The 26,027-nt window shown below is 38.3% G+C and overlaps 1 protein-coding gene and 1 long non-coding RNA gene across 5 annotated transcripts in view; one reads left to right on the top strand and one right to left on the bottom strand.

Moving 5' to 3' along the window:
• LOC131382081 (uncharacterized) overlaps positions 1-6,122 on the bottom strand; it is a 28,550-nt gene extending 22,428 nt beyond the window's left edge. The window contains exons 1-2 of the long non-coding RNA XR_009211250.1: positions 5,301-6,122; positions 3,682-3,835 (exon numbers count right to left, since the gene is read on the bottom strand). This is a non-coding gene — a long non-coding RNA (uncharacterized LOC131382081). The remainder of the gene's footprint in view (positions 1-3,681; positions 3,836-5,300) is intronic.
• Positions 1-26,027, top strand: part of NEBL (nebulette) — a 400,747-nt gene that overhangs the window by 280,641 nt on the left and 94,079 nt on the right. The window contains exons 3-5 of one of the 4 annotated variants that reach the window (XM_032167547.2): positions 6,237-6,341; positions 7,956-8,066; positions 15,274-15,384. The exons of the other annotated variants lie outside the window; for them this stretch is intronic. Of the exons in view, the coding sequence (XP_032023438.1) occupies positions 6,237-6,341; positions 7,956-8,066; positions 15,274-15,384 (327 nt within the window). The remainder of the gene's footprint in view (positions 1-6,236; positions 6,342-7,955; positions 8,067-15,273; positions 15,385-26,027) is intronic. 4 annotated transcript variants of the gene reach the window in all.

The following is a 26,027-nucleotide window of genomic DNA, read 5'->3' as shown; positions in this document are numbered from 1 at the left end:
TTCTAAGAGGATTGCTGGTCCAGAGAAAGGGTAACTCCTGTAAAGTGAATATGTGCCTGTGTCTTCATGTAGAGAGATGAGCACAATACTGGTTGTTTCTGTTGTTGATAATAAGCAAAATGATCAGAATGTTTTGCACGTTTGTTTTCTAAGGGAAGTCAGTCCTGGGCAGGAGGGCAGTGGTCTGGCACATCCTCCAAAGTCAACCTGCCTGGGTTGACTCCACAGTAACCTTGGGAAGGTTATGGAACCTGGCTGGGCTCCATCCCTCAGCTGTAACATTTGTAATAAGATTAAATAATGGTAATGCTTCTAAAATGCTGAATAAACTATCTGGAACATTGTGAGTACTCCATAAATGTTAGCTGTTATTAACTACTCTGTCTGTTACTTCCTTTTACATCCATCCAATCACAGTTTAGATATGACTGGCTCTTTCTGACAAACCAGAAGGCAGGCACAAAGGATGGTGGTGGAAATCATACCGTTTCCCATATACTTGACATGTGATGTAATTACCATTTAAATTAAGTATTTCTTTGTGCTATTACTTAATAGTCATTAGCTATTGGTATGTGAAAGTTCTTTGTAAATTGCAATAATAATAAATGACAATGACTACAACAGCAATAACAATATTGGCAACAGTTAAGATTTAGTGACTACTGTGTGCCCGGGATTGCAGCTTGCCAGGCAGGCGCTATGCTTTTTCTCATTTTTGAAGTGAGGAGATAGAGGCACAGAGAGGTTCAGTACCTTGCCTGGGTCACACAGTTAAGCAGCGGCAGTAATATTTGAACACAAAGGCCTCCCTCTTTACACTGCCAAGTTATCTCTCACTGTAGATTTCCATGAAATGTTGTTCTTCGCCTTATTATTATTGTGTTACTATTGTTAGTAGTAATGCTACCAACTAAAACCCTAAGTTCCTAACCTCTTCCAGCTTTGATATATTTTTATTGAAGTGCGATTATAGCTGAGCTAACTTGTGTTACATAAACCATCAGGACTAAAGTGGTAACTGTAGTTAGTAGGTGATTTTGTTGGAGTTGTTTTGGATAAGATTGTTTATCAGTGACTTTAAAACCAACGTGTTGTGAGGGGTGGTGGCCTTTATCATTTTGCAAAAGCTAAAGCCATACATTTCACACCCATGTAGGTAAAATTAAACAGATAGGCATACTTTCTGTTTATTACAGATTTTTGTTGCATGGTAGAATGTACTACTTAAATTAGGACATGATTATTCTGGCTTAATTTTTTTTTTTTTTTGAGGCAGAGTCTTGCTCTATCGCCCAGGCTGGAGGGCAGTGGCACGATCTTGGCTCACTGCAAGCGCCGCCTCCTGGGTTCACGCTATTCTCCTGCCTCAGCTTCCCGAGTAGCTGGGACCACAGGTGCCAGCCACTAAGCCCGGCTAATTTTTTTTTTTTTTTTTTTTTTTCAGTAGAGATGGGGTTTCACCGTGTTAGCCAGGATGGACTCAATTTCCTGACCTCGTGATCCGCCCGCCTCGGCCTCCCAAAGTGCTGGGATTACAGGCGTGAGCCACCATGCCCGGCGTATTCTGGCTTAATTTGTATCTGTATACACATTCACATTTTGCTTCTAAATAGAATTCTATACTTGCTAAGATACTTATTTAATTTTTAGATTTTTTTTCTTTTCTTTTCTTTTCTTTCTTTCTTTTTTTCCTTCCTTCCTTCTTTTTTTTTTTTTTTTGGATAGGGTCTCACTCTGTTGCCCAGGCTGGAGTTCCGTCATGTGACCGCAGCTCACTGCAGTCTCAATATCCTGGGCCCAAGTGATTCTCCAGCCTTAGCCTTCCAAGTAGCTAGGACTACAGGTGTGTGCTACCATGCCTGGCTAATTTTCATTTTATTTTTTGTAGAGATAGAGTCTCACTATGTTGCCCAGGCTGGTCTCAAACTCTTGGCTTCAAGTGATTCTCCTGCCTCGTTCTCCCAGAGTGCTAGGATTACAGGTGTGAGCCACTGGGCTGGCCCTGCTTCGTTTCTGTAGATGAGAGGGATGGTTTCATGGACTTCTCTTCATGGTGCAGCCTAATTGTTACTCTTTGGACTTCTTCCAGCTTTCATATGTCCTTAATAACCAAGATGTAATAATCAGAACTGTGCAGAGCGGTACAGATGTGGGCGGTCTAGATCGTGTGTAGAGCAGGATGATGTTTTGCTTAGCTTCTAGCACGCGTTAGGATGCTATGAAGAGTTTCTTAGACTTGGGAGCTGCAGAAAGCTGTTAGATCAGCTTGATGATCTGTAGACTATCAGAGCCATTTCATTCCTAATTTCTGACCTGTAGCTGATAGCTTAGGACCCATCATCTTTAAATAATAGTTTGAATTACTTTAACCACACTAGGGCTAGATCTAATCTGTAGTTTTCTGCCCTCTTGCCTGGCCTTTTGAGAACTTCTGAAGTTCGTCTCAGTTTGCCGTTTCCCTTACTGAGACATTTTGGAGTCAGCAGACCTGTAGACACTGCTGTATCATCTCCTTGTCAGACAATTTATGGAAATGTTAAGCAAGATTGGCCTAGAGAGCCGCCCTAGGAAGCCTGCACTGCTTAGAATTCTCCATAGAAAGAAATGTCAGTTTTTCAGGTCAAGTGACTTCACTTTGGGAATCAGTATAAGGCATTTTTCTTTCTTTCTGTTTCTCCCCCCGCCTAGTTTCTGCTTTGCTCTTGCTCTACCCAAATTATGGGGTTTCTCTCTGCACAACTCAATTCCCAGTCTTGAAGAACAGCTAGTCTTCTGAGGCAGCCTCTTTTATTTTTCTGTTAATCACATAATACTATTATTTTCTCAGATATATTTTCGCAGATATACTCTCTCTCATATTTAGTCCTGTCTAATCTAAAAATATCTAATCAATCCCTTGAATAAGTTAAACCTATCCTCTCTGTTGAGCATTCAGAATCGTGAATCTAGTAGCCTTCTGATGGGGAGTCATAAAAAAGATTGGGCAAAAGGGAATCTTTTGTATGTTTCTTGTAGATTAGGCAGAAAGAGCCTTCTGCAGAGCAGGTGGACCACATCTGCATGCAGCCTCTCACTCAGTGTTTAGTTTAAGGCTGTTTAGGGTGTTCATCTGCATGGCAGCAGGAAGAATATTTTCCAGGCAAACGAACGTTGTTGTGGGTAAATCCTTTCAATGCCAAAAACATTAAATTCTGTGGTTACTCCTCCAGAGAACGCTTAGATGGTATCAGAAAACCTGGGAGAGAGAGACCTTAGCTATGTCCAGCCCAGTTAAATAATGATGGAGCCATAGTTCTTCCTTCCAGGGTTTATTGAATTTAACTTGTATAATTCCACTTGTGAAAAGGCTTTCCAGATACTTTCAGTTAAGAATTCTTGTGAAAGGAGAGATCCTCAGACATCTCCATGTCTGTCATCCGATTTCAGCCTTTAGCGAATCTCATACTCATTCAAAGAAACTTGGCCAGGAGGAGGAAGCAACCCTGCACTAAATTCATCCTAATTGTGATGGAGACATGTGGGATTTGTGGGTGAGGGCAAAAGAGAAGGTCAATGTTTGGGACATCTTAATGATCATGAAGTCATCAATTTTGCCCTTTTTGTCTTTTGGTGTTGGGTTGTGTATTGGGTAGGAGCGCAGATGACTGTGAAAACAGGAAAACTAACACAATGGCTTACCAAATAGGTTTTTGTTTCCCCAGCCTCCACATATACAGCCTGTTGGTAGGTGGTTCAGTCTGGGTACTGTGGGTGTTATCAGTCTCCCAGGCTCCTTTCCTTCTATTCTGTCGTCATTAGTATGGTGGCTTATTCCTTGGTAATGACATCATTGCTGTGATTGAGAAAGAAAAATGTGGAAGACAGAATGTCAAAGGGTTGTGCAGTGTCTCTCCCTTTATACCAGAAACGCTAGAAGCACTTCTGGGAAGATTGCCACTAAAGTCACAGAGCGTGTGGCGTCCCCAGGCCAAACCCTGAATGGCATGACCATGCTTGGTTTAGATCAGTTTGTCCTCTGGGGCTGGGCAGGAGCCTGGCTGCTCTCATTAATCCATCTGGGCTCTTTTAATAGGAGATAATGGGAGTGGCCAGTCTATCCAATAGACGGTGTCAACCCGAGATTGTAAGATGTAGACATGGCTGTAATAAAATATAGCAATCTATTCAGTGATTTTTATTTTACCTAAGATTTGTTTCATTGACCGATATAGTTCCCTTTCAATGTTCATTTCCTATTATCTTGGTGTAGGAAGGCTACTAATATGTATCTAATATTTATATAAATATTCCTTATGTATTTAAAAATCTAAGATTCTTTGCTTATTGTCATTCATATTGCACAATTCACTTGAAATCACGCATGATTGTGTGTGACTTCTAACAAATTGTACAATTTCTCTTGAATTGTACAATTGTAAAGGATCTTAAATTTTAAATACACCTTCAATTAAAATATACAAATATATGTATCTTTTTAATAAAGACCCAAGAAAAAAAAATAGAGTCTACAATTAAGACTGAGCTATTTGTCTGCCTAACAGAAGAAGTAAATACCTCACCCTTATCCAGTCTTCCTGTCCTGAACATTCTGCATGTGTCAGACTTTATCAGGAGGCTGTAGCCACAAGCACATACCACTGCAGTGAAGAATGTGAATGTGATGGGGAATAGATGGTGGCAAAAGATAAAAATAATGAGTCAAACTTAAGCCTAATGATAGGCTACTTTCTCTCACACTTAATTATATAACGGAGATACTTTTTTCCTCCATATGATCAAAATAGTCTACTATTTATCATACTGCCATTAACAGTTTAATTACTAGTGGCTGAGGAGGGTGATTTGCAGGAAGCTAAAATTATGGTTAATCTCTGAGAAGAAAAAAAAGTAATTTAGTGCTCAGATAAGATAAATATGTTCTCATGTTGATTTCATGAATAAAGCAAATGTTTAATGTGGTAGGCATCTGATATCCAAGAGTCACAGCAGTGAAATATGGCATTTTGAAATAAGTTCACTTAATCTGTATCTAGTTCTACTGCAGATTAAGTAATGCCCCTCAAATCAGATTTGCATATGGGAAAATCTCCATGTACCATTAGTGTATAACATCAATATTATTCACGTCCTCTAAGAACCAGGTAGTATATGCAATTCAACTCCACTTTTGGGTTATAATTAGGGAGAACATATAATTTATCATCTGAAACAGGGACACTTTTTCAGTCTAAGTATTTATGGTCTTGGGAGGATAAACACAAGTACATTACAGAGTGATACAACTTTTAGCAAATTACCTCCATCTTCTCAACGAGTCATAGTTTTGCCTTCCCAGTTTCCAGATTGTGCAGCAATTAGTGTGACAGTGTGATTATATTTTAGGTCCTTCTCCACATTTCCTGACTTCTTTTGGGCTCAAATATCCACCTGGGTCTTCCCCCAGCATAACAATTCTGGCCTCTCCCCACAGGGAAAGAGAGTGAGTCGTTTGACTTGTGAGTTGCAGAGAAGAGATGTGCAGGCTTAGCTAAGCCTCAGTGGGCTTTCTCTTGCTGATCTCCAGCAAGAAGGCCTTCTGGAATGATCTCCACCACATAGCAAGCTTTCTGGGCAGGTTCAGTTCTTCTCTGCGCCAGGGAGGAGGATTGGGAAGCCTATGGGTGCTCATAAATTGGGAGGAATTAGTAATAGGAAGCCCAGGGTGGCCAGAATTTAAGCCTCTTCCTCTAATCAAGCATGTCTAGGTAATAACGCTAATAGGGATCCCCATTTAATTTCTGCCTCTGCTTCCTAATTGGTCACATCTGTCATGCTGACTACTTATTTTCTACCTTGACGTAGGTAGCTGTGTTTCTTTTTGGCCAAAGGCTTACCTGTCAAGGCTTAAAAGCAACAAAACACCAGGACACTTGTAGGAGTGAGACGGCACATGCTTGCTAATTGCACTGGGCAGGCTGGGTAAACAGGACCCATCACCCGTAGCCAGCACGCCTGCTGTTGATGCTTAACTGGGCCCTCGCTTATCTAAAGAATGGTCTTTCCTCACTATGCCTCATCATCTTTGCAATCCTGTGCTGGATATCCGTTTATTTAACTTGGCTTGTTTTGAGGCCCCTTTCACATTTGAGTATTTACTTCAGTAAATGGACTTTATCAACCTAATTCTCATTCAAAAAAGGCCATTAGAATTGTTTTTCTTTTTCTCTTCTTATGTAAATCATTCTCTTTTTTAGATCCGTTATAAAGAAGAGTTTAAAAAGTCCAAGGATAAGTGTACATTTGTGACTGACACTCCTGTGCTAAACCATGTAAAAAATATTGGTGCTTTTATTTCTGAGGTAAGGTATCAAAAGCTTGCAAACTGGCTTGCATTTATCTTTTTCTTATTCTATAGATGAAAGTCTGTGCCTTAAAGAGATGAAAAATAATATTTTCAAAAGCACTACTGAATGTTAGTAATAGCTACATAATTATCTAATGTGATGCACTGTCATTTAACTCATATAGATTGACAGATTTTACTATGTATGCTTCATATATTTTGTTATATATGTCTATATTTTGACTCTAAATCTTATTTATGTATGATTCTTCTTGAAAAGGCATCTTTTTATTAAATAAGTAAAAGCACTGGCACAACAGCTCACTTTAGAAGTTCCATTATTTCGTTTCCTAATAGTTATATTAGAGATAAATGATTGAATATCATTTTGGAAATAAATAAGATTTACCAGTTTTCTAAAATGTGGTATCTTTGATAAATAATTTTAAATGAATTTAAACTATTTTGGAGTAGGATAAAATTCAGTTCAACAGTGATACCTATTATAAAACCACAGACTGAGGAATACGCTACATTCATTTTCCAGCTGAAAAATTATATAGTTTCTTTCTGAGAGCATTTAGAACTCCAGTTTATGTTGCATTGTAAAGCATAATGTTAACGATGATGGTTTCTGTGATGAGGCATTACTGTAGTCTGTGAATAGATCACTGAGAAGAGATGCATTTGAGAAGGAAAGGAATGAAATAGTGTTGTAAATGACTGACCTCTAGTGTTTCATAAATTATGTTGGAAAAAGATCAACTGGATGTTCTTGGGATTATTTCTGCTAATGTGAAACAATTTTGAATGAAATCAGTACATTTTCTTTCATTACGTACAAAATCCAAAGAGTGTGGTAGCAGAAGGCTTGCACAGGATCTGTGCTCAATAAATCAATACTGAAATCTAGCTCTGAGCAGGAAGAACATCAGGAACTCATCTGCAGATAATGGAAGAACACAGTTTGTTTGTCTTAGCTATGTTCCATCCTCCCGTGCAGATAAATACTTGATGTTCTCAATTATTGATTATGTTTCCTAAAGGAGTTAATTGCAGAGCAAAATATTGGAAGTGAGCAATCTATTGTGTTCCCTTTCCCAAGAGGAAAGAGTGCTTGTCTTTAGAGTAGTGATTGAGATGGCTTAAAGACAGTGCAGGTTAGAGGTGGGCAGGCACATAAACTACAAGAAAGCACTCACTCCCCCCTCCCCCTGGAACAGGAGGAGGCTGAGAAGACCGAAGAACACTGTCCTTTGTCAAGTTCTAGATAGTAGATTCTAACGACTTGCATTTTCTGGAACAACTCAAATTGTTTGCTCACTTATCCAGCATGAAACTGTCAATATACACAAATAGATTTACTTTTAGAAATGTGCTTGCATTTAAATAGAAAGCCGTTATGTCCTTGCATGTCTCATTGAAAGCGTTCTCTATGATAAATTGGATTTATTTCTATCTCTTCAGAATACTGGAGTTTGTCAGCTCCAGTATCTAAAATTAAAATGGTCTGCAGATTTTAAAATCAATTCTGTTTTGGAAGAAAGTTTCTTCTTTTCTTCTTATAATCACAGTTAAAAAAAAATGGAAGTTTATTTATTTATTTTTTTCCTGTTTTTTTTTCCCCCAGGCAAAATACAAAGGCACTATTAAAGCGGACCTTTCCAATTCTCTTTATAAGCGGATGCCAGCCACAATTGACAGTGTTTTCGCAAGAGAAGTTACACAGCTCCAGAGTGAGGTGGGGTTTTTCTAAAGTGTTTCTTAATTTTGTAGATAATACATATAACTTGAAAAAAGTTACTTAGCATTTTAATAAAATGTTTTCATCATGGGTGTTAAATACCAAATGAAAGTTGAAAGTAACTGATTAATGTGCTGTCAGTAGTTGCTGCTGAAATTGCAGAAAATGAAAAGGACACACAGGTTTATGTCAGTCACATGGTACTGTTTTCTGAGTCCCATTCAACGCAATTTATAGAGCAAATCTTAATCTCATTTAGACAGCTTACATGGATGAAATTCTCATACTAAATATTAAACTGTTCTCTAATTTGATATATGATCCCTAAGTAGAGAATATTTGAATAGCTTGTTAAAAGCCACATAAAGAGATAATGGGGCTGGACACTCTGGCTCAGGCCTGTAATCCCAGTACTTCAGGAGGCCAAGGTGGGCAGAATGCTTGAGCTCAGGAGTTCAAGACAAGCCTGGGCAACATGGCAAAAGCTGGTCTCTACCAAAAATACAAAAATTAGCCATTTGTTGACATGCACCTGTGGTGCCAGCTACTCAGGAGGCTGAGGTGGGAGGATTGCTTGAGCCTGGGAAGTTGAGGCTGCAGTGAACCAAGATCATGCCACTGCACTCCAACTAGAGCAACAGAGTGAGCCTCTGTCTCAAAAAAAAAAAAAAAAAAAAAAGGTTGAATTCAGGATCCACAGATCTGCTTCATCAATTAGACAAGTGTTTCCTGAATTTCCTTTTCTGTGGATTGTGTTTTTCCTTTAGGATATCTCAGGCTACCAAAAATAGCCCCCGTCAGGTGGAAGTTACTATTTGGTGATTGCCAGTTGCAGAAGAACTTAAGAATTGTCATCACGTAAACTCATTTTGAATCCAGAAGGGTTTAGGAGTAATTTTCTCTTTGTAGCATATGAACACATAAGGCATTCTTAATCTATTGCATTTCCTAAAACAGATTTCTAAATGGAATGTTTCACCTCTTTCTGGTTCATCTTAATGTTGTGTTTTCTTCACAGAACAATCAAATTTGGAGAGGTTATTTTGTTAATCTGTTCTTTAGCTCTCTCAGCTACATGAGAGCAGGGACCTCATCTTTCTTGTTCCTTGCTCTGGTCTTGTGCTGAAAGGGTTCCTGGCACATAGATAGTGCTCAGTAAAAACTTGTAAAATGGATTTTGTGGAATTTTAAAATTTTCTTTCTAAGGATATGCTTCCTTTTACATAGTTTGTATTCTTCATTTCACATTTTAGGTTAATAATAGTAAACACACAGAAGTTGTTCTGTGCATTTCATGTGTATTTATGCCAGTCAGTCCTCACAACAACCCAATGAGCTGTCCCCAGATTAGAGTTGTGGAGACTGAAGCACAGAGAGGTTAAGTCAGTTGGCCAAGGTGGCACAGCCAGTAAATGGCAGCACCAGCACATGAATATGGGCAGTCTGGCCCCAGAGTCTAGGTTTTTAACCACACGCTATGCTATATTTTTTCTACCATTTCCAACCCTCTACTTCTTATTAAGCAAGTTTACTTCTTTCCCCAGAATCTCTTTTCTTTTTTTTTTTTTTTAAGATGGAGTTTTGCTTGGTCACCCAGGCTGGAGTGCAGTGGTATGATCTTGGCTCACTGCAACCTCTGCCTCCCAGGTTCAAGTTATTCTCATGCCTCAGCCTCCTGAGTAGCTGGCATTACAGGCACATCCACCACACTCAGCTAATTTTTGTATTTTTTTTTTTTAGTAGAGACGGGGTCTCGCCATGTTGGCCAGGCTGGTCTTGAACTCCTGACCTCAGGCGATCTGCCCACCTCAGACTCCCAAAGTGCAGGGATTACAGGTGTGAGCCACTGCGCCCTACCTTTCCCCAGAATCTTTTTAAGTAGAGATACCTAGATAATCTTATTAAAAAATTTTTTTTTAAGTTCTGGGGTACATGTGCAGGATGTGCAGATTTGTTACATAGGTAAATGTGTGCCATGGTGATTTGCTGCACCTATTTAATATCAACCCATCCCCTAGGTATTAAGCCCAGCGTGCATTAGCTATTTTTAAGTGGTCTGAAAATACATTACTCTTGAAAAATGCTGAGCATAGTTATTCTTTGCAGAACACCTTTAAGTATTTCACTATTACAAATTTAAATGTCCACTGTGTACCTGACTTGGCGGTAAACTAATCTCAGTTATGCAACATGTAGCTTAAAATATATGATGTCACGGTTCTGCATGGGTGACTGTGACTAATATGCCCTTTATTTTTCCTGCCAGTATCTGGCCACCTAAGCACTTGCTGATAATGTGGGTTACTTTAAAAAGCAGATAATTACAGCCCAACACTTGATATGTGACAAGCAACAATTAAGCAATAAAGAAAAGGAAAACAATCTATTATTGCTTTTATACTTCCTTGGGAAGGTAACTTTTCCGATGTTTGCATCCTCATTTCTTTGGAAGCACATAACAGCTCTCAACTTCTTATAGCATAAATAGGTCTATAATACACAAATCCCTGCAACATGGAACTTAACATGAAAAATAATCCAGGTTGTATATTTTGGAATCTATCATTTTTGTCAGAATAGGTTCCCACTGACATTGTTGACATGTTATCCTATACTAAAATAGACACCACTGGGAAAGGTGCATATGCACTCACAATTACCATTGATTTCCATTGTTGTAATTAGTCACTGAACTTATTAATAAAGAAAAACCTAGATTTTGAATAAGGTAGCTATTTCAAAGATTTATGTAACTGTCATAACATTTCTTTAGATTTACATACATCAATTTTATTATTGTTAAAATTGTGATTCTCAGAGTTTACCTAATAAGAGGATCAAGAAAGTAGAAGAGCTATTTGACAGTATCTATGATAATTAAAGAACTAACATTTCCTGTGTCCAAATAGTATCAGATTTGTGATATCCTAAATCGGAGTATTGGATGAATTCAGAAATTTAATGGCATTCTGGGTTCTAATGAAAAGTCTCTTTAACTTTTGACAAATTATTAAAACAAACTATTATCTTAAAGTCAATTTGCAAACACTCTCAGATGCTTAAATTCAAACTAGAATGATAAGGTAAAGTTAGCTAGATGAACACTTACAGAAAATGCCTGAAAGGAAGAAATGCCAGAAAAAGAGAGAGATGTAGAGTTTTTAGGAGGTCATTTATTAGCTATCCCCGTTAACAATTTTATAAGCACAGATTACAAAGAAAGCTTCTGAACATGAAATGGACCATGCCATGAGGTGACGAGATCCTTCTCATTAGGGCTGTTTCAGGCAAAGGCTAAATAATGCCTTATCATAGAAGCAATTCAGGCTACTCAGGCATTGGAACTGCAGCTTAATGAAAGTCTGTGTTTCATCCACGGTGGTCACAGGATTCTGTTTCAGAGGTGTCTGTGCTATGGGAATAAAAGCTCATTTACCTGTGTCATCTAAAATATAATGTAAGTTATGTTATTATTCTGATCGTCTTTGTAGCATGCTATGCTATGTTGTTAGACACAATAAATAACCATCAAGTAGAATTAAGGAGCCAGATAAATCATACTTTTCAGAGGCAAAGCCATTATTTTAATTTTCATACTTGACCTCCTTGGCCAGTAAACTTTAATTTAGAGATCTGTGAATTTTCTGAAAGCGAGGGCAGGAAGAAGCTTCAGGGCATCTGTGAAACCCCCAATTTCAATGCCAAATTTGGCCAGGTGCTGTGGCTCATGCCTGTAATCCCAGAACTTTGGAAGGCTGAGGTGGGCAGATCTCTTGAGCCCAGGAGTTCAAGACCAGCCTGGGCAACATAGTGAGACTCCATCTCTAAAATAAATGAATAAATAAGTAAATGCCAAAAAAATCTATAAGTTAAGCATAAATGTACATTTTATCTGTATACATATGAAATATAAAATATGCTGTAAGATCAAAAATATAAATGTGTTTATCACTTACATAAACAAAGTGTATATGACTATTGCAAGTGGACTCCTGTCTCCAGGTTCCTAGTAACATGGCAATCTCAGTTCTCAAAGTATGAAGAAAACAGCATTAATCTAGGGAGATGCCATACGGTAATGACAAATCCTAAGAAATCAAATTTATCAGCAAATTTATTAGCTTGACACAATTTTCCATTAGCTATTTTAAGGAAGAAAATGAATATGATAAATTAAAGTTCAGCTCCCTCCAATTTGATGTAATCTTAATTCTAAAGGGGTACTTAGTAGCGGCTATAAATGAAATGACGATTTTAATGCTGCAAGTAGAAAATTACATAGCCTTTTTAAGAAAGAGTGCTTTTTAAAATTGTGCTTGATGACTCATCATTTCTATGATAACCCACAAAATGATCAGCTGCATTGGTTACATTTATAAAGTCACAAATGATAGTAGGTCTAAAGTACAAAATAAACCAGGCAACCATGAAAAAGGAAATAGGCATATACTAGTTCTTTTCATTTAAGAAGAAGGAGCAAATCTCATAGAAGTTTTTCCTTGGCTTTATAGACTTGGGTACCCATGAAACTCCTCCTTTCCCTACCTCTGAGTTATGACACGGAATGTAATAGAACGGAGATGATGGACTTTCTCCACCTGAATGGAGGTTCTTAAAGGGTTTCCTGCTTAACATAATTAATTGGTGAAAATGTAAAGATAACAGTCACCAGAGGGAGATATCTTGATGGAGTATATTGGTGGACAGACTCTAACAAGATGAATTATCCCTGGAACAATGTGAGGTGCTGCTTCTGAGTCCTGGTAACCAACCAAATCCACAGTATTGGAGGTAGAAACATGGCTGGGCAGGACTGAAGAAGACTTAAAGGCATCAGTTGACAGAAGTCTCAGCATAGCCATCAAAAGAAAAATGTTGTGATCTATGGATGTGTTAATAACGTTTAGCACATGGGAGGTGATAACCTGGATTAAATCTAACAGTTCTAGTTAAGATTGGTCCAACCATTGTGAGCACCTAAAGAAAGCGATTGATAAATCCCCATCTTTGGGCTGAAGAGAGCATGTAAGGTGTTCAGGAGTGCAGCACTTTAATCCATACTGCGAGTCTGGAGGAACAGAAGTCATTGACGGCTGTCTTCCCACATTGGAAGTTCTGTCTCACGAACTAGGCTCTTTTCATATGGCCACATAGATGCAGCTAGGGGGAGATAGATTGGGGTTTCAGTAAAGAAAGAACTTTAAATCTGAGCTTTCAAAATTTAGAGGCTGTGGTGGCCCAGGTTGAGTTCTCTTTCAGTGGAAGTTTTTGAAAAACTAGATGGTGGTCCAGAGAGGGGATTTAAACATTGGTAGTTATACCAGATGACATTTTTTTTTTTTGGATGACAAGATTCAATGACTTTAGTTGTAAAAATCAGACTTATCACATTCATCCTTTAGATGGGTATATTATCCAAGTTGAATGGGTGGTTAATACTGTTTATAAAAGCCAATGAAGAGTTTAAGCTCACAAGAATGTTTAGTAAACTCATTTATTCATCTGTTCACTAAACATTTATTGCATTTCTACTCTGTCATTCACTATGTTAGGCACAGGATAAAAAGATGTGTGAGACAGACATGCGCCCAAGGAGCTCATATTGATAAAAACTTTCTCCTTAAGTTTAATTTTATATATTCTTTTCATTGAAAACTAGATCTTGTTTTGTTCTTGGTAAAGCCTGTTCTAGTTTTTCTTTTTCTTTTACTTTCCCTTTCCCTTTTCCTTTTCCTCTCTCCTCTCCTCTCTTCTTTGTTTTCTCCTTTCTTGTTTCCTTTCTTTCTTTCCTTTCCTTTCCTTTCCTTCCTTTCCTCCTCTCTTTTCCTCTTCCTTCCTCCCTTCCTTCCTTCCTTCCTTCCTTCCTTCCTTCCTTCCTTCCTTCCTTCCTTCTTTCCTTCTTTTTTTCCTTCTTTCTTTCTTTCTTTCCTTCTTTCTTTCTTTTGGAGGATCTTGCTCTATCACCCAGGGTGGAATGCTGTGGCTCACCACAGCCTCGACCTCCTGGGATCAGGCAATCCTCCTGCCTCAGCCTCCCACGTAGCTGGGGCAACAGCTTTGTGCCACCACACCTGGTTAATTTTTGATATTTAGTAGAGATGAGGGCCTCACTTTGTCATGAGCGAGTCTCTCTCCTTGACTTCCCTAATTACAGGCATGAGCCACTGAGTCCAGCCTACTTTTTCTTTCTTAAGTTGCCATTTTTCTCATGTCAAGTAATTCCAACTCCACTTAACATCCTTTTAGTATTAAACTTTTAGTATATTTTAAAATTAATATTGCCTTTCTGTCCTTCATTTGTTATTGTTTTATTCTCATTCTTTTAGTTATTCATTCATTTATTTATTTATTCATTCACTGAACAAATGTTTTGTGCCAGGCACTATTCTGGGTTCTGAGGATTCAGTGAACATGACAGTTGTGTTTAGTAAGGGAAGATAGATAAGTAATTATACATAAACTAAACAAGGTAATTAAACATTATGAAGGAAATAAATAGGTTAATAATATCAATGGAGATCAAGGGGATAACTTGGTTGCTATCTTTAAGTTCTTTAATTTCCAACTTTGTGGTTGAGTTTGGTTACATCTACTTCTGAGATATCTTTCTCATATCCCCTCTCCATCCTAGTATGGAGGAAATTCAACGTGGTGGTAATGGATGGCACTGGGCCATTTCCCTAATGGAGGCCGAGACTTGACATATTTGAGAATTTTGCCGGCATGCTATATTTTCTCCCAAAGGTTTGTGCACTTAATGAGCCTTATATTATCTTATAGCTGTGCCTACATAAAATCAGACCCAATCATTTGAAAACAAACAGTTTACTTCCAAATATCCTATAATTCTCCTCTACTTAGTTGTTTTTCCAATATTTAAATCTCTGACATCTATATCCCAGAAAGCTCTTGGATGTGGATGATTTCCCAAAACTACACCTGAGCTTTAAGCTAGTTGAATAAAAATGGAAATTTCATCTTTGGTCAAGGACATTTTGAAGTAAACAACAAAGAGGTAGAATTAGCAATCTAAACAGAAGCACAAAGATGAATGCATTGCGGATATTGTCTTGTTACAGAGATTTAGGCAAATTAACTATCAGTGGTGGTATTCAAATATATAAAGCCTTGGCAAAACACTGAAATTAGCAGGCAACAATTTATATGCCTCTAAATGGGACTAACAATTATTTGTGTTTTTCAGGTGGCCTATAAGCAGAAACATGATGCTGCCAAAGGATTCTCAGATTATGCCCACATGAAGGAGCCCCCTGAGGTTAAACATGCCATGGAGGTCAATAAACACCAGAGTAACGTAAGGAAGCTCATTTCTCATGATTTTCTAGCGAACTGTAGTTAAGTCATATCAGGGCTTATGATTATTTTGCTGAAATTTAAACATTGCAACAGCCCTATTCAAAAAAGACTTTAATATTTCTTATCAGTCAGAGTTACATCTGAATTATTCTATCCACAGTCATTAACACCTTGCTGAATGCCTTTATGGTGTCAGGCACTTTCAGGCATTGGAATTTTGCTTTGTACAAGACAAATGTAGGTCCTTCAGACCTATTGGGTTATGAAGCATTTCCAGAGCTTCCTTGACTTGATGCTGAAGCTCATGGCTTCTAAGTCTAGAATCACAGAAGAATTGGAAGAAAGGGCATCAGGAATCAATGGCCCACAGAAGGATCATTCATGAACACCAGCTATATTGTACCCACTACTGTTTTCCTTTCTTTTCTCTTTTCTTTGTTTTTCTTTGCTTTGTTTTTCTTTTCCTTTCTTTTCTTTTTGACACAGAGCCTCACTCTGTCACCCAGGCTGGAGTGCAGTGGCTCAATCTTGGCTCACTGCAATCTCTGCCTCCCAGGTTCAAGCAGTTCTCTGCCTCAGCCTCCCGAGTAGCTGGGATTACAGGTGCCCGCCACCACACTGGGCTAATTTTTGTATTTTTAGTAGAGACGGGGTTTTGCCATCTAGGCCAGGCTGGTCTTGAACTCCTGACTTCGCGATCCACCTGCCTCAGCCTCCCGAAGTGCTGGGATTACAGGCATGAGCCACCGTGTCTGGCCTATTGTTTCTTTTAGGATGTTTGTAAGAACAAATGGTCCAACCTAGACCCATGGGGAATATGACAACAATAGATGCCTAATGGCTGACTTTAAAGCCAAAACGGAGGAAGTCAGTCAGTAGAAAATCAGTTTCTTCGTTGGTAAAAGTTAGCAGTTGCATCAAGGTTTGCATGCATTTGCTCAATTACCACCACCATCCTGGTGGCCTAGAGGAGTAACTTCTTCCTGGAATTGTAGCGGAAGCTTTTTTTAAATCTCCTCATCCTGACTTCTCTCCAAGAGGAATGTGTGAACTGTTGGTCAGGTTCATTATGCATTAAAATCAGTTAAGATAAAATGCCTATCTTTTTTGGGTCAAGAAACTCCCTTTCTTGGAAAAGTACCTGAAGTACAGTTGCCATCTCACATCGAGTCTGTTCCGCTACTTAGTCCCTTTATGGAATGGTGCTTGGCTGACCATGTGCCCCCATAGTCCCACTGTGCAGAGTGTTTTCCGTAGAATGGCAACTGTTATTTGATATTAAATTGCAGTAAGCAAATGTTTAAGTAAAAAAGTGGAATGAGGTTTTACGTTTTAACCTAAATATGCAAACATATGCCAATAGCAGAGCACTTTTCTAACATAGTTTAAGATTGCTAGGAGATGAAGAAGCTACATATCTGTAATTATTTTAAGGGGGTGCTTTATAAGAACTGTTTGCTTAAGGATGACTGTAATAATCATAGTAACTACCACTTACTGAGCACAGCCATGCACCAGGAACTATGCCAGGACTTTGATCATTTCCGATTCTCATGAAAACCCTGTACTGATTCTTATTTTGTAGATGAGGAAAATGAGACTAAGAAATCAAACTCCTGAGTCTGCTCTTTCTGTTCCACTTTGCTGTCTCTATCTTAAAGGTCACTGGCAATTAGTCAAGGTTTTAAATGCAGTTTTTAAAAATGGGGAGCAAAATAGGTTATCTTCAGATTTCAAATGCACTGCAGGAAAGAATGACAGAGAAACCCCAAGTTTCCAGTATTTTGACACTGAAGAGACGAAATTCACACAGAAGGCCATGGGTTAGAAGGTGGTCTGGTGATCTGGGGTGAGGTCTGCTGTTACACGGATCCCCGGGAGGCTCTTTCCAACTCTATAATTCAATGAAATTCAAATACGGAAGTTCCTTATCATAGAACTGGGCTTATTATTTTAACTCTGCCTTTTCTTCTAAAAGGTCTTTGATTGAGGGATTGAGGGAATAGAGTATAAAGCCCTTTTCTCCTTCATTCAATACTGTGTACTTATGGGAGAAGGCTGTGTTTACTTACACTCCTCTGCCGACTTGACTCAACCTTTGCATGCAAAGTTTGTACATATAATAGGATTTAGAAAGTGTTTAAGACTATTTACTCAGATTTAAAGTGAGAATGATATTTGTATTCTACCTGTGAAGTAGTTGATATTCCTCTGGAGTCAAACCACTTAGAATAATACATTTGTTGTCCCTACAATATGAAATTTAAACATAGGTCTTGAAAGTACATCTTTTGGTTCAGTGGGTGGATCTGTGGAATCTCTTTAAAAGACAATCTCCCATAAACCTGTCTCCTGTAAAAGTTCAGCCCAATGAAACTCATTGCAGAGAATTTACTAGTAGAATTACCCTTTCATAATGCAGACTGTCACTTTGCACTATGGCTATAAATGACTTCATTTAATTTAAAATAAAAGTGTGTCATTATATGTGTATCTGATTCACCTGAAAACAATGGAAGTCAACATCTTTGCCTAACTTTTTTATGTTTCCACCAAAATCAAGTCAGATTTCTAATATCTTTTAGTGAACCAAGATGTCTCTTTCTTGTGCCTTTAGTAATGTGAGTAAGCAGAAAAGAATGAGGGAGAGGGCTCATGTGACTGTATGGATGAATTTCCACCTCTGAGTAATGGAGTTCCCAGGGGAAGAGTTTTCTGGAGGCAGTTATCTTTTGCACCACCCCAAAATTAAATGATCTCCAAACAGTAAAATAATTATTTCTTAGAATATCCTCTACTGTGGTGAAGTGGCGTCATTGTTTGGGGTAATACCTGAGGTTCATCATCTCATGTCAAGAAAATTAAGGACACGGACACACACAAGGAGTGAGTTTAGGAGTGGAGGTTTACTAAGCAAAAGAAAGAGAAAGGAGAACAGCTCTCTTTCTTGTGAGGGAGAGGTGCACCCGAATGGGACTTGTACCTCGTGGCAGAGTGCACCGGATTTTATAGACAGGCTTGAGGAGCCAGTTTCTGATTTACATAGGGCCCACAGATTGGTTGGACCAGGCGTGACATTTACATAGACTGCGAGGAAGCTGGTTGCCTCGCCCTAATCATATATGCAAATGGAGTCTTTGCCTGGCGGTTTCCATGTTGTCTGCTCCCTGCTGCACACATGGTTGGAAAGGAAAAGGGAAGATGGTGCTGCCATTTTGAATATGCCCACTCCCAGGTAGCCTTTTCCTAGTGTCACAACTGCCAGCATTCACACGTGCAAGCTTCCAGCTCACTTGTGTATGTCTGCAGCTCGATTTTACAGGCTGCTTTTTGTTAGAAAAGAAAAAGACTTTGGGGCTGCTTTTCATTAAAAGGAAAGCCTTACCAAGGACTTCCTTACCCTCACTATCTGCCTAAATAATTTATTCTTAACTCCTATATCAGTAGCATATACTAGAAAAGGAATTTGGAGTCAGACATTGGTTAAAATGCTTCTTGGGTACACGTTGCGTGGATGACCCTGGATGAGTTACTTAATGTCTCTAAATCTCAATTTTCTCATCTGTAAAATGGGGACAACGATATCTACCTCTGAAGATTCTCACAAGTATTAAATGAAACATTATGTGTAAAGAGCTTCACAGCAGAGCCTCCATCTGAAAAGTCGCTGGCATACATTATTGGTTCTATTTGGTCCTCCTTCTATTTTTAAAGGGTGATTTGGGAGTTTAGGGTGATGTCACAGTTAATTTGAAACAATTAAAGGAAGTTCAATTTATAAAAGGCCAAATCAGCATGAAATGTATGTTAAGAAATTTTTAGGTCGGAAGGGCATATCCAAAAGTTTCCTGAACCTATCTTATTAATACTATAGTCAGAAAATTATTAAAAACAGCCAATCAAAATCTTTTTGTACCTTAAGGGACATACCCCTGCCAAATTTTTCTAATGTAATTAGAGAAATTGGAGATATTCTATCCTGTGACTTTCCCCTAAAGATGGGCTTATAATGAAAGCCCTAGTTACATTATTAGTTCTCATCAGTCTTATCAGAGACATGAAGTCCAATAGTTCTGAAATAAGTCAAACAAATTTTAAACTCTATTTTAAGTTTTGTAAGTAATGTGGTCTATACAGACTTGTGATGAAATTGGAGTGGTAAACTTTTCCAAAACACCATATTGGTAATCGATTCAATGTGTATTAGAAGTATTCAGCATGGGAAATGAAAGACTTAATGTTCTTTTCAAGAATGATATATGTACTTTCTTAAAATTAATAAAAACTTATCAGTAAACAATTTCTATTCCATCAGAAAGTGAGAAAGCTTAAAGATAAATCAGCAAAATGATACTAGAAAAACAATTATGGCTCTCTGTGGTTCCCCAAAGAGACTTATAATAATGGTGCTTTAGGATTTAGCATTAAAAATTAGATATATTAGTGTTTTATTCATCTCTAAGACAGAATGGTTAGTAATACTTTTTCTGCCTTCTATACAAGAATATGGTGGTGATAAAATTAAATCATGAATAAGAAAATAAGACAACTTTTATCAACTATAGAGTGATTTATGAACAGTGACAGCAATCCTAAATGATAAGCCATTCTGGCCATAACTCTGTATTTTACTCCTTCTTTTGGAAGATTGAAAACTTTTTATCTCTTCTGAATAGTATCAGAACCTACTTTTACTTATATTTAAAAGGCTTATATTCTCTTACAGAAAAATAATATTTACAATTTAATAATTTAGTAGGGTTTTACGCACAGCATGCCTAGACAAAGATAAGCATCGTTTAAGATGGAATTAGCAGTCCACATGCCTATTTGATGATACCTGGAGGGCTTCTCTAATGTGAGAGTTTTGCTAAAGACAAAGGTTTTCGTGAGATGGGTTGAACCATTGCTTAAAGATTACCACTATATACCAGTTACATGATTTGCCTCTGTTCCACAAACTTAAAAGGTTATATATCCTGTCTAGTTTCTTCTCACCAAGAATCAGTTTAGCCTTCAAAGCGTTCTGGGTCAGCTGGATTTGTTTTCTTTAAGGTCTGTGCTCATGCAGACCATAGACCCCAGGGCTGGCGGGCTGGCTGGCTGGCTATCACTCCTGCAAGGCTGCCATTCCTGAGCTGTCTCAATCTTCTCATCTCTAGGTGAAAGCCATCTCCTTGACTTTCACTTCAAGGAGAGTCTGTGGGGGTTTTGTTATTCTCTGGTTTATTAACTCACCTACCAGAGAGTCTCAAATCACTGTTGCCTGAGTATAAAAAGCTTGCAGGAAGGCCACTGTGAATCCTGCAACTGCACATGTGTCTGCCTATACCTGCAGAATAAAGGTGTCTGTTTCATGTCCACTTTCAAAATCTCATATGCATTTCTCTTATTGGCCATGTCTAACCCAGAACTATTTAAGGAAAGGTATTCTGGAGGATGTAGTTCCAGCCTTAGAAGGGAGTGTTGATGTAGCCCAGTTGAGTCAAGACACATCAGGGATGAAGTGAGGTTTTAATGAATTGATGCAGAAAAGGATAGCCGGGCACCTTGGATGCTCTGCACAAGCGTAGGGAACATGCAAAAGACATGGCTCTTACGAAACACAAGTGGAAGGATTATAAGGAGAGAACAAGCTGAGATTAAAAGACAATAAAATAAGATAAAAATATGAGCTCAGGGTGAAAGTGAATATGGCGAGATAAAGAAATTCAGAGACAGATTTTGATGGAATTCAAATATTCGTTGGAAGCAACAAAGAACAGATTTGGCACTGTGGAAAAATGTGAGGCTGGGTGCAGTGACTCATGCCTGTAATCCTAGCACGTTGGGAGGCCAAGGTGAGAGGATCACTTGAGGTCAGGAGTTTGAGACCAACCTGGCCAATATGATAAACCTCGTCTCTACTAAAAATACAAAACTATCTGGGTGTGGTGGTGTTCACCTATAATCCCAGCTACTCAGGAGGCTGAGGCAGGAGTATTGCTTGAACCCAGGAAGTGGAGGTTGCAGTGAGCTGAGATCATGCCACTGCACTTCAGCCTGGGTGACATAGCAAGACTTCATCTCCAAAAAAGAAAAAAAATAAAAAGTGAAATGGAGGCTGTGTTAGAACTCTCTAGATTTCGTGATGGAAATCTGTCTCAAGTTAGTGCAGTGAAAAATGAGATTCTGTTGTGTATGTAATTGGCAAATCCAAGCTATCTTCAGGCATAAGTGGGCTGGAAGCTTCACAGTGTTACCAGTACTCTTCCTCTCTCCCCATCTCTGGGCTCTGGGCTGCGTATGACACTTTCAGACAGGTGCTTTCTCTGTGGATTCAAGGTGACAGCTGGTGTTTCCAAACATTAATCATCCTTACAGCAGCTGATCTCAGAGAAAAGAGCAGCTCTTTCTCCTCCAGCCTCAGATCATTCAAATGACTCTGGCCTTGGTTGGGTTACATGTCTGTCCGATTTCATTAATCATGGTTTCCAAATGAATGGGGTATCTGACTGGACATCCTAAGTCAACGTGAAGGCAGGCTGAACTTCAGAGGCCCACCAATCACATGGAGTGATGGGGGAGCTGTTTCCAAATTAAAAAACCTAGGCTGACAAAAAAATTTAACATATGCCCACTACAAAGGGATTAGATAGGAGGATGACTTAGATAAATGAGAAAGAATAAAGAGATAAATTCAGTGAAAAGAAGCCAAGAGGAAGAGATCAAGCACATAAGGTAATAACTCTAGGTGTTCCTATGGAAGAAACCAGAATCACTATTTTCAGATAAGACTCTATACTGTTATTCACTATTAAAAGGAAAAAGTGGATCATCTTGAGTACAAGGTAAATGTATAAAAATGACAATATGATAATTTCTTTGCCCAGTGCCAGACATGTAGAACAAAATGGTAAAACTTCATTTAAAGGTATAATAAAATATTTAAAGAAATGGAGGGATATACCACCTTCTCCTAGGAAAAGACTGACATTTTGTTATGATATCATTTTTCTTTAAGGCATTTTATAGAATCAGTGCAATGCTCATTAAAATTACAGTTATTTCTTTTGTGGAATTGACTAAAATTATTCTAATAAAAATAAGGAAATAAATGAAATAGATGAGTAGTAAGGAAAGGAAAATTTAGCAGATATTATGATTGTTTGAAAAATTTCATACAGTCATACCTTGAAAAAATGTATGAGTGAGGGAGTGAATGTTAAGTCCTTAATACGGTACATAATAGTCTAAAATTGAGACTATCATTATTTTCTTTTTCTCCCCTCCTCTTTCCTTCTTTCTTCTTCTTTAATCTTTCTTTCTTCTTCTTCTTCTTTTCCCCCTCCTCCTCCTGTTCTTCCTCCTCGTTTGTTCTCTGCTATGCTCCGAGGACAGAGTAGGGAACAAGACTTTAAGGAAAATAATGTAAAAGCAATTATTGACCCTCAAGTTCACATCTCTGCTGAGTTGATGATTTCTTCTTTTCCCTGTCCTTATGCAAAACAAGATTTATAGAGCACCACATTGTCATGAGAAGACTGAAGAGTGAAGGCCAGTCCACTGTTCCAATATGGTTAGCATTTAGGGTTTGAATTTATTAAGGAATAGAAAAAAACATATGTATATACACACTTTGACTTCCAAGCCTCTCTTCTGCTATGTTACATTTTATATTCTTCCTGAGCTCTGATAGGTGGTGGATTGGAGCAAATACATATTGGGAAATGTCAGATGAGCTTCCCTTAAACCTAGTGTTACAGGAAATGGGTCCTGATCCACATCCCAAGAGAGGGTTCTCGGATCTCACACAAGAAAGAATTCAGAGTGAGTCCATAAAGTGAAAGCAAGTTTACTAGAAAAGTAAAAGAATAAAAGAATGGTTACTCCATAGACAGAGCAGCCCCGAAGGCTGCTGCTTGCCCACTTTTATGGTTATTTCTTGATGATATGCTAAACAAGGGGTGGATTATTCGTGCCTCCCCTTTTTAGACCATATAGAGTATTGGCCTAATGTTGCCATGGGCACTTGTAAACTGTTTTGATGCTGGTGGGAGTGTAGCAGTGAGGATGACCAGAGGTCACGCTCGTCACCATCTTGGTTTTGGTGAGTTTTAGCCAGCTTCTTTACTGCAACCTGTTTTGTCAGCAAGGTCTTTATGACATGTATCTTTTGCCAACTTCCTATCTCATCCTGTGACTTAAAATGGATTAACCATCTGGGAACGCAGCCCTGTAGGTTTCAGCCTCATTTTACCCTTTACCTTCTCGAGATGGAGTTGCTCTGGTTCAGATGCCTCTGACACTAGCAGTGGGTTAGGTGTAGGACAATGAGACATCTGTGCAGGAAGCCATGTTGCCATTCCATATATATTCAGACACCCTTGGAGATAGTGACATCAGGAGTGTCACCCTCTTTAATGTCCCCCAACATAAGCCCCCTTTTCTATGGAATATTCCCAAGGAGTGATATTCTGGAAGATCTGACAAGTGATCAGGCGCGGAAGCTTTTTTCTGTGTGGCTCCGTGGTGTCCTCTTGTTTGAATTTGCAATTCATGTCAATCTTAATATTTGTTTTGAGTCACATATGCTGGCCTCTAATTTGCAATTTACATGGATGATGGGGCCCTATTCAAAGTCCTGCTCCTGCCGCCTTTGTGCCGTTCACCTCTCTTCACGCAGTCATTAGGCTGAACAGCATATAATTAGGTAACCCATGTAAAGCTTAGATTTCTGAAAGGTTGCGGTTCTTTTCAAAAAGTAAGGGTTTCCATTTTTACCCTCATTCTTTTCTAAACAAAAAGACATTTCCCCCCTGTGGTTTTCATATGAATGTAGTAACTTAGAAACAGTTAGTCTTGTAGGTGGGTAATAATTTGGGTTTGTTTTCACCTGAGAGCCAGTTTTTGTTTACACAGCTTGTATTTAACTCGGCGTAGGATGAGATTGATTTACCATCATTTGTGGATAAGCATGTTGGTTTTTGAAGCCAATGGAATTGGCCTGCTTAAAAAAAATCCCTAAAGATTTAAAATCCACCCAACAAAATAACTCAGTTTCTGGCTTATTTTTATGTTCCTTTTACTACCTGTATGCATAAAACCTACCTGAAATGACTTGTTAACATAAAACCTCTGAAAATATAAATGTGGAAGAAAACAGATGTTCTTTCTGAAATTATGCTAATTGTGTTTCAGCTGTGTTCACTTGTCAGACAGATTGATGATTATAAATGTAGTTTAAAAAATAGTCTTGGTAGTGAAGCAAATGTAAGCTCATAAAAGAGTAAATAGAAGTGTATATAAATGTTTCATTGAAATAAAATAACATATTGCACAGGGAGCCTGTTGATGTATTAATGCATTGTCACTTCTTACACTTGATCTTATTTTTAAAAGGAGTAAGAAAGGGTGAAATTTTTAATACTGCTAGATTGAAAGGAAACTAACAAGATATATTAATATTACCCAGAACACTGGTTTATAGCAGTCAACTAGGGAATTCATTAAAATTAAATTTTTGGGCACCATCTATCAAAATTCTGTTACAGAGGATTGTGGCTGGACCTCAGGAATCTAAATCTTTAATAAGTACCCCTAAATGATGCTATTTCAGAAAGGTTGAAGGTGACGTTAGAAATATTTGTACACAATGTAATTAACTGTGCGTTTGGTACAGATGTCCAGTGATACATTTCTGTGATCTTTCTGTGCTCTGAAAAAATGAAGATGGGTTTTAAGAATGTCCATGACTGTACACTTTGCATTATGACTTTAATAGAATATATTTTAATTGCCAGCTGGTCCCTGGGGATATTGCCAAGTAGAACCACATCTGGCAAATATTGCTTCAGCTCAAGACAAATCACAAGAAATAAAGAAGTGAGCTGACCAGTGAAACACTGGCCATCGGACATTATGCCAGTTCAATTCTTGACTCTCTTTCCAATTGTCAGTCAAGTTAATCTAAATGACGAATGTGATCTAAAGTACATTTGGCAAAATTTATGTATTTTTCTCTTTAGATCTCTGCTTACCATACTTTGACTTGTGTCTAACATGCATTCAGAAGGAGAATGTTACTCAATGTAATTGTTTTTATTTTGGGAGGCTCAAGTCATTGCAATGATATTTATTGGGTGATAAAGCTATCAGTACATTAGATCTCGTAGGCATGGGCCTTTGAACATTTGAAGGGAGAGGAGGGTGTAGTTGAAAGGGCAAATGCTGGAGAGCTACAGAGCTTCACCACCCACCATCCCCAAGGAAATAATTTGCAATATTCTTGTGCTTGGGCTTATCTTGCACCCACTGGGGCTTGAGACTTTGTGATGGGCAAGTTGAAGTTCTTGATGAGGATATTCTGCTTATGAATATAAATATATACACTTAGATACAAAGACATGCTCATAAAGTGGTAGATATAAAGACCCTTTAAGACTGGTTTTGTGCTTTGATCTTAGTCTTATTTCTTAGGTAGCATAAATTCAGTTCAAGTTTTTTTTTTTGTTTTTTTTTGAGACAAAGTCCCACTCAGTTGCCCACTTTGGAGTGCAATGGTGCTATCTCAGCTCACTGCAACCTCCGTCTCCTGGGTTTGAGCGATTCTCCTGCCTCAGCCTCCCAAGTAGCTGGGATTACAGGCGCACACCACCATGC

Source organism: Hylobates moloch, unplaced genomic scaffold (assembly GCF_009828535.3).
Source record: "Hylobates moloch isolate HMO894 unplaced genomic scaffold, HMol_V3 SCAFFOLD_2, whole genome shotgun sequence".
NCBI classification, from domain to species: domain Eukaryota; kingdom Metazoa; phylum Chordata; class Mammalia; order Primates; family Hylobatidae; genus Hylobates; species Hylobates moloch.
This window is presented reverse-complemented; position numbering and strand designations above follow the sequence as displayed.